The 11,807-nt window shown below is 48.1% G+C and overlaps 4 protein-coding genes across 5 annotated transcripts; 1 reads left to right on the forward strand and 3 right to left on the reverse strand.

Annotated features, from left to right (window-relative positions):
* Nucleotides 1-1,010: 1,010 nt before the first annotated feature.
* On the forward strand, nt 1,011-5,063 carry BDCG_16551 (uncharacterized protein). Its single transcript, XM_045425769.1, has 2 exons — nt 1,011-1,034; nt 1,317-5,063. Exon 2 carries the CDS (start codon nt 1,340-1,342, stop codon nt 4,760-4,762), a length of 3,423 nt encoding a protein of 1,140 aa, XP_045279989.1. The 5' UTR covers nt 1,011-1,034; nt 1,317-1,339; the 3' UTR covers nt 4,763-5,063.
* On the reverse strand, nt 4,831-6,766 carry BDCG_02310. Of its 2 annotated transcripts, none has more exons than XM_045417856.1 (3): nt 6,547-6,766; nt 6,332-6,411; nt 4,831-6,256 (listed from the first exon to the last, which is right to left on the reverse strand). In XM_045417856.1, exons 1-3 carry the CDS (start codon nt 6,599-6,601, stop codon nt 5,324-5,326), a joined length of 1,068 nt encoding a protein of 355 aa, XP_045274571.1. In that variant the 5' UTR covers nt 6,602-6,766; the 3' UTR covers nt 4,831-5,323. The 2 variants fall into 2 exon arrangements, with proteins under 2 accessions (XP_045274571.1, XP_045279990.1); XM_045417857.1 differs by having other exon boundaries at nt 6,327-6,411; nt 6,547-6,755.
* A 286-nt stretch (nt 6,767-7,052) lies between these two features.
* On the reverse strand, nt 7,053-8,460 carry BDCG_02311 (GDSL lipase/acylhydrolase; the record flags this gene model as incomplete). The annotated part of the gene is made up of 3 exons (XM_045417858.1): nt 7,053-7,289; nt 7,418-8,047; nt 8,272-8,460. The coding sequence occupies 3 exons, from the start codon at nt 8,458-8,460 to the stop codon at nt 7,053-7,055; spliced, it is 1,056 nt and encodes a 351-aa protein (XP_045274572.1).
* A 1,118-nt stretch (nt 8,461-9,578) lies between these two features.
* On the reverse strand, nt 9,579-11,631 carry BDCG_02312 (rho-GTPase-activating protein; the record flags this gene model as incomplete). The annotated part of the gene is made up of 3 exons (XM_045417859.1): nt 9,579-10,489; nt 10,542-11,181; nt 11,254-11,631. The coding sequence occupies 3 exons, from the start codon at nt 11,629-11,631 to the stop codon at nt 9,579-9,581; spliced, it is 1,929 nt and encodes a 642-aa protein (XP_045274573.1).
* Between the last annotated feature and the right edge of the window lie 176 nt (nt 11,632-11,807).

Here is an 11,807-nt window from a genome sequence, read left to right on the forward strand (position 1 = left end):
GGTGATCCCGATAGCTCAAGTTTATTTTTATCTTTTCCCGGTTCTATTCGGTGTTGCGCCTTGATAAAAAGCTCTTGCTTTCAAAGGGTAGTTATGAGTTTGTAGCAAAGTTGGTGAACGACACTAAGCCACACGATAAGCTTCCTGTGTCGCTCGAGCCTGGTAGTTATTGGCTTTCTTGGTGACTCTAGATGCAAGTTGGATGCGCTTTGGTCGTTTTGTTGCAAGGTTCAAGAATTGATCGTCCCTTATAATAGCTCAAGCTCCCTTTTCGCTTAGCCTGGAACCCAGCTTCCTGGGAATCTCGAATTGGACGCCGCTGCTTAATCTCTACGCTGAGTTGGCGGCTGGTGTTGCAACCGTTCGTAGAATATCTGCGTAACAAAGCGGCTCTAATATTAATGCGGGGGTTGGGGATGGCTTATGGATGCGAGCGGAAGATCATCAAATAGAGATCGGACGCGGATTGTCAAGGATTTGGACTGAATTTTGACCTGTAGATTCCGGATTTCAGAGCGATATTTGTCCCACGTTTGTCCTTTATCAAAGTTGCTAGATTTTCTTTTTTTCTTCTTTTTCTTCTTTTTTTTTTTTTTTTTTTTTTTTCCCTGGTCGCCTCTTTGCCAATGCCAGTCCCTACTTTGGAATTGGGCTTGCTATAAGGTGTGGAGGAGGAGGAAACCATTTTGGAAGCGATCACGGCTTTGTTCAACGCATATAATTTCTCCAGATATCCCCCCGCAAGATCAATGAGCTCCGGTTGTCCGTATATAATACTGCATTACTATTCCGCCTCATCGGATGTCTGAGAGGGGCTTTCGGTTACTTTATTTTTTTTTTTTTTTTGCTTGCCCTTCCCTTCCTTTCCACAGCACCAGGCGTGCTCTTGATGCGTGGAGTGTTTATCTCTCCTAATGCATTTCAATCGAATATAGAGATCTGGGGTAGATAACGGGTTTATTCCCCCCTGACGCAAGTCGCCTCTTTGTGGTTTGAGCATCCGGTATATCAATAGCACACACTGTTTGTTAGAAGTACGAAGTTTTTCTTTTCTCTCTACTTGCCATTCCCGCCTATCCCCTGACGCTTCGCAGCTCTGCTGCTTGTGGTATGCCTTTTAATCTATTTCGGGTCCATGTGTCAACGAAGGGTTGTGGTTGTTGTTGTTCAATGCGGGATTCCGTTCGTGCAGAAATCATCCCACAACGTATGACGTATATATGCATAGTACAGACAGTTTTACGTCCTATTTCCTGTTGTGGGACTGTACAATATACAGAGAAAGCATGGAAGAAACTGACCGTCTTGGTAAATAGAGAGATCATTTCACTGATTTTGTATGACAAGCATAAATCCACACAACCTCAATTCTGCAGCAATCGTCCCTATAGATGTTCGTCTGGCTGGCAGCTCGCATAAGATGCAGCGTCCAGACGGCAGCTTCGCAAGACGAAGTGAACCCAGCGTTACCATACCGATGGGGCGGTCAAGAGACGAGATAATGGCGGTGGAGAAGAGAGTATCAGCGACTCTCGTTGATAAACGGCCTGTCAGCCGGGGGGGGCTCATCCACGGTGCCGATATGAATACTAGCCCTGAAGAACTGAGCATATACGGCCCACGACCATTGACGGCAGCAAGCACACAGGCCAATTGCGGGAATACCCTCGATTTATTGAAGTTCCTTGACGGCCAGCATGAACCAATGCACCGTTCAGCTCCGTTCCAGATCGTCGTGAACATAGTGGCCTCGGGCCGCAAGCGACTACGCTTGCAAGAAAACAACAAGCCCAAGGTTCGGCGCAAAAGCGAAGCAGCTGAAAGAGACGATCAGCATCGCCAGGCGGAAAAGCCTAGATCGAGGATATGGAGTTCAATGTCTCAGACGACGACGACGACGAAGAAGAAGAAGAAGAAGAAGAAGAAGAGGCCATGGAGTGGCAATGCCAAATCACAGGCCAATGATACAGCAGTCCGTGACGACGAACAAGCTGGCAGCCCACATCGGCGCAAGTGGATGATGGTGTCTGGAACGCGGAACAGGAAGAACTCCAAGCTGGTCGAGTACGAAAACCGCGACTTTTTATACCCAGGAGTGGGCGAGCTGCCTTCTCTGCCAGTTGAGAAAAAGGACAATAAGAACAACAGCAATAATAGTAATAGTAATTATATCGACAACGACAACAACTGCGACGACAGGCAGAGCTCCGTTGTGAGCCCGCGTTCACAGGAGCCGCGGACGCCAGGAGACGCTTTCTGGCATCCAGAGACAGCCCACGAGAATTTCAATCAAACAGACCCCAAGAACGGCGCTGAACGGCCTGAAGATTCCACTGCTGCCCCGCTTGCAAGAGATCCAAATCGCCTAGGCCAGGAACCGAGCTCTCTAGCGCTGAATGGCTCCGCAGCTAACGGTGTTTGCGATGTTCTCACCACGCCAACTGGCGGCATCACGAGCGTCCGAGATTATAATAGCGAGCACTGTCATAAACTCAATGACGCGCATTGCGAGAAGCGGCATCCATTGAAACAACATGCCTGTACGGAGAAAACCACTACTGTGTCGGGTTCATCAAGCATCGTCAGACCCCGTTTTGCACTGCTTCAGCCCAACGATTGCCATCCCGCGTCGAAGAACACCAGCTCAGCTCCACTGCTTCCAAGTGTTCCGCCTGGATTAACACCAGCGCTGACAGCATCGGGCAAAGAGACAGATTCGGAGCCAAAGGAATCGCTGCCTTATCTGCCCTCTGACTCGTCTCACATCGATCTCGAGTGTCTACCACCTAGGAGTTCTAGCAAGGGAGCTTGCCAAAACCCATCTATCTTCGCTACGTTCACACATCATCGCCGCCGGAGCTCTTACTCCAAGACTCGTGCTTACCCACAGCGCCCTCGCAACTCCATCGATACCCAATCGTTGATTTCCCTTTTCCCTCGCCCCGCCCGCTTCACGGATGCCTCACAATCTGCAGCTTCGACGTCGTCACTGACTGGACAAATGCAGCCGTTGCATGCTGTGTCAACCTCGATGCCAAACCGCGCCAGGATAGCAAACAGTACTGGGCATCAAAGATCCAGCTCGAAAGGCTCACCGTTAGTTGCGTCTCGCCTGCACCGAGAGACATCACTAGATATGACAACTACCCAGGCTGCCGTGCCTCTTCCACCCCCACAAACTACAGATACCTCTCAACACACGTCGGTAGCAACCAAGACAACAAATCTGCAAGATCACTTCGTTTTCACAGCGTCTGGGGACCAACAATGCATAGAACGGAACTCTGGAAGACGCTCAAGTCCAAGGGGGCCTCTGGAGTCGAAAAGGCTACGTTGCTTGGGAATATCTGACCCCTCGAAGATGGACGCAACAAAGCCACTAGACAAAATGAGTCGAGCAGAACGAGTCTTTGTATTGCGAATGCGAGATATGTGTCTTGCCCGTGGAGGACTGAAAAAGGATACCCAACCACCTCTTCCTTCAGAAGACAGCACACCCGAGGAGGTTCGGCGTGGTTGGGAGCTACAATCGGAGTCCAAGAAAGCAGGGCATCAAGCTACGGATATCTCGATTACTCCTCCAAAAGTCAGGAGAAACGATGCTCCAGGCTCTCCCCCAAGCATTCCCTTGCCTAAAGACCCGCCTGTGCCCTCACTACGATCTCCGTCTAATAAGATAGCATTCAATCTAAATCAACTAGCCCGCCAGTCACCGTCGACCATATCGTTGGATGCTGCTCTTGCCCACAAAGTTGACGCAAGTCTGTCTGCAAGTTCAAGCGGAAGCACTCACAGAAGCAATAGCAATAAGAGCTGGTCGAGTAGAAGTGCTCGTTCAGGAAGCAATATCCCTCAACAGCACCATGCGGCTAATGTCGCACACCACACGCCCAGTTCCCGAGCTGACGGTCTGCCAGAAAAGAATGCGATATCCAGCGGATCTCGCCCCCGTACTCCACTACCTCCACCAATGTCTGATGAAGCCCATACTGCCATTTCAACGGATTGCGGAAATTGCGTCTCCTCACACCTGCGAGCCAACCCAAGCCCAACAAACAAAAACCGCAAAAACACCTTCTTCTACAAAGAAAACCGGTCTGAACCCCGACTAAATAATGCCCCAGCATCGCAATCTCCCCTCCGCGAATGCTTCCCCCCGGACAACTCCGGTCCATATACTCCTAGCCCGTCACATTCCAGCAATAAAAATACCCACAGCAACAGAACCAGCGCCAGTAATGGCAACCACACTCACACCACCTCGTCCCCACAATCATCCTCGATACGCCCCCGCTCACAAGACACCTCCACACATCCCCAATGCGAAGCCCGCATCGCCTTCCTCGAACGTCAGAACAAAATGCTCCAGGCAGCCCTCATCGCCGCTCTAGATGTTGGGGTCACCTTTGACGCGGACCTCATACGTAGCGTCACCGCGACACCACCTATTAGCATCGCTAGCCCAGGTTGCGAAACCAATAACAAGGATACCTTTCGTCACTCATACGCGAGTACGGCTACGACTGGCACGACGAGAACGACTACAAGCGCCCAACGCCTGAGTATGGATGGTCGTCGATCGCACATTAGCGATCAGAGCGTCGAGCGTGGAGTCAATGTGGCTAGATCGCGGAGCGTGCGGGAGGCGCAGACGCCTAACTATCAAAATAGAAAACTAGCTTGCGGTGGGGAGGGCTCAGGGGATAGATATAAGGCCATCACCTCATTTTCACGTCCATTGTCGCCACGGCCCTTTGAATAGAATGATTTTATTCTCGGTGGATTAGAAATGTTGGACGTATCTTGCTTGGTGTTGGAGAGCTTTTGTTTTGACCTTTTTTATTTCACTCCTCTCTTTGTTTGTGGGAGTGTTGTTTTTTTAGCGAATACCAATATACCATATGATGTTAGTTATTTCAATAAAATCTATTTTCCCCTCTTCCTCATAAGACCTTTTTTCTCTCCCTTTACCTTTTCCGACGGTACGGTTGTAAGTTGCTTGCGGCGAGGAATAAACGAAAACATCTGAGATATACAGAGTTTATCAGTTAAAGAAAATGAAATAAGTAGAACTTGTACAGTTTCCTTGGAATATTATGAAGAGAAATAGAAATATCCCGATTCTATGACTCTTTATATGACTGCTGCACCTCCGACTTTCATTTCGCCCAGCGAATTACTAACGACCAGCGGGGTCCAACACTGAAAATCCGCATAATCACGATTCCAATAGACGCGGGTAGTTTTATACCCTAGGCTCCAATAAAGACCAATTCTATATTGATTTCAGCTTTATTCGAGCCCTATTCGGGGCCCCTCCAACTCACCCCCAAGTCAAACCCCAGGTTACTTCACCTTTTCTGAAAGGTACCACATCCGTCTTCTCCGACTTCAACACATCCAGAATCTTGCCCTTCGCTTTGGACAGTGTAATAAACTCCTTCTGCTCCTGTGGAACTTCATAGAACTCCCTTCCAAACTTCCCCATAAATCCCTCCAACACCTCCTTCGTGATGTCCTCCGCCTTCAACACTCCACTCTCACACCCTTTCTCAAACGCATCAAGCACATACTGCGTCGCATACGGCTGCGTAAACACGCCCGCAGCAATCTTATCACCACCCCTCTTGGACCCCGTCGGATGCGGTGCACTATCCGATCCGAAAAAGAACTTCTTGCTCCCCGATGTGGCCGCCCTTAACAGTGCATCACGATCCTCTACCAGCTTTGCTACGGGTTTGCAGAAGCAGAACGGGTCACCCAGCGCATTGTCCACGATAAGGGACAAATGATGCGCCGTAATGGTACCCACGACGGAGGGCCCGCATTTCTTTACCGTCTCGACCGCCGCAGCCGTGCTTAGGTGCTCTACCACAATGCGGAGGCGTGGGAAACGTGCATGTAGGTCTAATAATGTAGGCAGGAAGCGCTCTTCGGCGGACATGACTGTGATGTCCCCGTGCGAGGGGCATTCGCCGTGTAAGTTCAGGATTAGGTTCTGGTGCTCCATCTCGGCGAAGACAGGGAAGAAGGCTTCGTAGTCGATGACGCCTGCGTCGGAATTTGTGGTTACACCTGCTGGGTAGGATTTCACGCCGATTACTCCGTTCCTCTTAGCTTCGATTATGGTTTCGGGGGTGATTGAGGGGTGGAGGTAGAGGGACATTAGGTAGGTGACGCGGGGCTCGAGAGCTTGGAGACGTTCTTTGTAGGAGAGTGCTTGCGCGACGGTGGTCACTGGGGGGACAAGATTGGGCTTTGAAAAGAAGTTTAGTATGCTGTGCTGCAGGGCTCAGTTTGACGTAGGGGATCGGGCTGGCAGATACCTTACCATGACATAGACTGTGTTGACCCCTCCCTGCCTAATGGTGGGGACGACAAGCTCCATCATATCGCCATCTCGCAGATGAACTGTTTGTTTGTATTTCAATTAGCTCACTGTCCTTATCCAAGCTTCTATAGGATGATTGAAAGCCGATATGTGTTTCTTCTCGATGGTGGGGTAATGGAGGGGCAGATATATCTTTTGTCTTCTGCGGCACGTACCGTGAAAATCCGCGGAGGCGGGAAGTTTAATCCTATCGATCCTGGAGAGTGGCATGGTTTCTTAAATATGGGGTACAATAGCAAAGAGCAATTGAGGATAAAGAGTGTAAACGCGCAAAGGAAGGGGAGGGGAAAAGTGAAGTGGAAGATTTGGGGACAAAAACCATGGGAGATTGATAAGAAACGAAACTCGGCCCGGCTGTTGGTTAGGGCCCGAAATTATACAGTATGGTATGTCTATTTAATATTGACTCACCAATCATGGAAAAAGACCGACGATATAAATCTAAGATAATGACTTTGTAAAACCCAATGTCTCCGTAAATTTGCTATTTGAATTATATAAATCGCATCTGGGTCAGCTACTCTCTGCCAGCTAAACCTGTGCGCTGCGAGGTGATGCCCTGTTTTCCCATTAAATTTTTAAATAATCCAATTCCAGAAAAATGCTTGTGAGGGTCATTAATTCCTAAATATGGTGGTGCCATTTTACTCTCACTCATGTCTCAGTCAAAATATTTCGTATACGCGCTCACCCCTTCAACAACCTGAACAAAGTGTTGTGCGATGATCCTACCCGTTTGCTCTGATGGATGTAGCTCGTCATACCACATAAAAGAGTCTGGACTGGGTTGTTCCTCGCAGTTCTGTCCTTGGGCATCACAATGCTTCACCCAGCCCTCTACGCTGGGCGGTTCAGTGCCAGTGAAGTATTGGCTTGGATGGTAGTACATACTCGTAAGCTAGTAGTTGAAGAATTAGCTTTGCAAGTGAGAAGTAATTAATGGTTATAGGGCTATTATATATGTCACGCGCGGTTTGCAAAGGTGTACAATGAGTCTTTGGCCTGGGAAGAACAAAGGCGGCGTACCAAAGAATACGTATCAAATAGAGCAATACTTGCCCCCTTATACCGATGGCGCATCGAACCCTCTATCTTCAACTCTATAATCTCATTCACAGCCACAACAGTTTCCCTCATCCGGCACGAAACCTGGGTGATGTTATCTGGCTTATCCGGCCAAAACGGCCCTCCCTGCACCCCACCCATCTCAGGCAACGCATATAGAGGCAACAAGTCCAATGGCGCCACATTCATGAGCACAAAATACCGCGCACCATGGTCATAAAGACCCTCAATTGCACGGAGGACGCACTCGACATAATCTAGAAGTGTTTTTCCAGCAACCTGCGAATCGTCTATGAACGCCCCGTTGCCTAGGTCATTTGTACCAATCCAGATGGAGTAGACAGTCTCCCTCCGAGGAAGAGATAGGAATGGTTCCCCTGTCTCTGGATCTTGATGGTACGCATCTTCAATGAAGGCAGGGATCTCGTATTGGTCAACAGATGGGAATATGTCGTTGATGGGGCTAAAGTATCGCGGCGTGATGTCGTTGGAGCAAGTTGCGCCGCTGACGGCGTAGTTGTAAAGCGCCGCACCTGTATAGTCGCTCACATAACGGGCCCATATACGGCCACCAGTCGAGGTAACGTTATTCTATAGTAACAATAGCAGTGTCTGATAAGCCATTGGTTGTTACATGAAGTAGGTAAAAAAGGAAACGATGCTTATCAAAGAGAGCCGCCATTTCGCCGGTTTGGCTTAGGCAAGGTTTCACAAAAAAAAAAAAAAAAAAAAAAAAAAAAAAAAAAAAAAAAAAAAAAAAAAAGAAAGAAAGAAAAGAAAAGAACAGAACAGAAGGAAATATAAAAATAATTTACCTCTGGCGCTCTCCACCCAACAGGAGGAGCATCCTGATGTTCAATAAAGTACAGGAGCCTCGACTCATCAGTATAACTATTGCCAAACGTGACTAAATACTGCATTCCCTTCAGCTTCCAAGCAGAATTTCCAATACCCAAAGCAGTCTGCGCACCCAGCGCAAAAGCTAGAGCAAGTTCAGATAGCATCCCGCAATATGTCAATCATTTGATGATCCAGAGGGGCAGGTAGAAGCATGAAACAGAACTGAGGGCGCAGGGCATATAACGGCTTCGGACAGAGCGATTGTCGAGTGACCCTTGCCATTCTTCACCAGCAAGAGGCGAGGCTCCTGGGGAGTTTATATCAAGGGCTTGCGCGATGAGGTTGAGCCATTCCTTCGTCTCCGCATTCTGCATTGAGACTTCAAAACATGCACAATGAAACGAGAACAATGAAGATAGACGCCAGGACGACCTTTGTGCTCCCAAGGCCGAATATAGTTAACTCCACGGAGCTTCTCAGTTCTGCTATTTGGAGCTTCTCCTCACTGCTCGATAGACATCCTCGATTGGGGCCCATAGGAAGCCCAATGGTTGTGTAACTTGATAGTGTGGGGTTATCCCTGCCACTGGCTGGGTGCTTCAGGTTTTGTGTGACAAGTTGACATGCTATCATTTATTCCCCCTTGTTCTCTCTTTGCTAGATTTTGGTGCTAGTAGAGAAAAACTGTCGTTGGCTGTTCGACAAGGCAGTCCACGTATCTGAGGGGTTTCTAGCCAGCGCGCGAGATATCTTGGCAACTTCAAGTGCAGTAGGCGACAGACAGGCGGAACAGGAGCTCCGACTTTTTCCCGATCATTAAATTTGGTCGGCTTGTCTTTTCCAATTTGGTTAGCATGAAACCCCGAATTTGCACGGGCAATTATGGTTAGGGGAACTGGCTTGAAGAGAGAAAAGGAATCCCAGAAAATTTAAATTATTTCTTCTTTCGCAAACGAAAACGTCAAGAGGAAAACAAGGTGCTAAATAAATAAGGAAAAGCCTGAAATCTCGCGAAACTCCTCCGGTGTACCCGACCCCTGGGTTATATATATCCTAAAACTCCTTAAACGTCGAAAATAGAAGTCATAGTATAATATCGTAATGAGTTCGCTAAACCCTTGTCGTGTTCTCGCGTATTTGATTCAGAGAATGAAAGTTGGGGAATGTATGAAAGAAGAAAGAGAAAAGAAGTGAGAATGAAAGAAAGAAAAAATACTGCAGGAGGTATAACCACGAAAGACACTTCGATATGCTTTGTATGGTAATCCCCTTGTTGTATCCTTTAGGAACGACACCGGGTCTTCGACCTGCCAAAGAACCCTTTCTTTAAACCCTGGTAGGAACTCCCAATCATTGCGCCAAGCGCAAAAGTGTCCGACGCTGTCCGATCTATAAGACTATTTGCAGCAGGCTGGTCTGTGGGGGTACGATGGCTGTTGGCCGAGAGCCGTCCAAAAATCCCCCTGTCTAGCTGTTTATGTGATCTCTCGAAGAGGGTCGTCATTGTCGTTGTTGTCGTCGTGGTCGTTGCTGTCGTTGCCGTCGTCATCGTCATCTGGTCATAATGGACATCTGTCGGTTTTTGCATTTGCTCAAATTGGGCTCTGAGGAGGAATACATATTGCTGCAGTTTGGTGACGTATTTACATGACTTCACTGAGGGTTCATCGGCCGCACGGTCACCCAATATGTTCACATTTTTCTGACAGATGGTACAGCACAGCGCATAGCTGTCACCGGGCGGGTTGATTAATACTAGATTCGTATTTTGTGGAGTTTCACAGGCGTCACAGTGAACGCATGAGCTTTTGCAGGTTAAGTGTTGCCGCCGTAGATATCCATCCCAGCTCACGCATTCGGTGCTGATTGGACCGTTGCAGACCTGGCATAGCTCTGCATCACTCCTGCTGAGCTCTATTTTCGTGAAGTTCATTGTTGCCAGTGGAGGGTGATCTGGGAATTTGTCGAGAGAATTGAGATATTCGGAAGAAGCAGATAAATCAACATCAACAACCCTTTCCCCGAAAATTTTGATGACTTTCTTCATAAAATAGGATAAGCCTGAGCTTGCAGCATATATTTCCTTCAGATGGCTTGAAGTGGACCTTGGCTGCTGGCTGTTTGACAGAGACACGGTCATAAAGTCTGTCAGCTTCGCCCGCAGTAGGTCTATTTCGGAGCTGTCGGAAAGCACTAGTAAGGTTAATCATCTTGTAGTAGCTGCAATTGGTGTATATACACTCACCAGTTTTTCCAGCCTTTCTTCTGACATCGTCCACAGCGTCAATAGAGGAAAAAAGGACGCCAAGCGCAGTTATCAAAGTTAGAATGCCTTCCGATATCTTCTCACGAGAACCAGATTCGAGGTGCTCGAGGCTGTCACTTATACACGATGTAACCGTCGCTTCAAAATTATCTAGGATTCTTTCCATCTTAAGAGGGGTCGATTCAGCATCCTGTTCGGCCGCGATGGGTACGTCGCCCAGAGACGAGTCCGGATTGTGACGTTTATGTGTCTTATAACATCGTTCATGCCAGACTCGTTTTTTTGGCATATAAACCTTGATATATTGATCCATAATAGCCATTCCGCACCCGTAACAGCAGTCTGCATACTTCGCCATATAGTCTTTCTTGCAATATGCCTTGCCCCCATGTATGTAGTAATTATCCCCCGCTCCAATGACATGCTGACAGGAATGACAAGTGAAATGGTCCATGTGGTATTTTCGCCCAAGGGCACTGATATATAAATCTCGCAAGGCACCTCCGCATTGACTGCAGAGCATATCTAAACGACGGAAAAGGTCAGTCTCGCAGAGAGGAATTGGGCCATTTCGTTCTTGAGCAGGGAAGAATTCGCGGTAGATGGGTTTGTGACAGTCCTAAAAATCCATGCGTTAAAAGAATGAAACAAGGTGTATTAGTTTCATTGCTGTGATAGAATGAAAACTCACATGGCATTTAAAACACTGAGGATGATAAAAACTTCCAAAAGCTGAGATGCATTCGCTGGCTATGCTCATTCCACACTTCGCACAGCTGTCCGATATCGTTGAATATGCGGAACCCTGACTACCGGCTTTGGTATGAAGCCGTCTCTTTGTCGCCATACTTACTTCCCCGCCACAATTTGCTGGAGCAATAATACAAGAATCTTTATCAACACAGGTATCCACTTCGAAATTGTTCGCTAGACTTTGATACGTCTCCTTTCCAGAAGAACCGAGGCGACCTGCATCAACTATGGACCAGAGCCCTCGGATATGACTGCTAACTGCTTTGGAGCGCTGTGCATCGGAACACTCCTGAACTGCGCATATAGAGGCTTCCATACCGCCTCGAAAACAAGTCACGATGACAGTAGGCTGCACGAACACCCTGGAAGACGATGGACAAGCCCGTAAAGTCAAATGGCCTTTCCCACAGACCGGTATTTGTCAAATTTTTACTCGTCAGGGTCTTTCTTTGGGGGTTGGAGTTTACCCCAAAAAGGCCACTCCCATCCGTG

Source organism: Blastomyces dermatitidis, assembly GCF_000003525.1.
Source record: "Blastomyces dermatitidis ER-3 genomic scaffold supercont1.2, whole genome shotgun sequence".
NCBI classification, from domain to species: domain Eukaryota; kingdom Fungi; phylum Ascomycota; class Eurotiomycetes; order Onygenales; family Ajellomycetaceae; genus Blastomyces; species Blastomyces dermatitidis.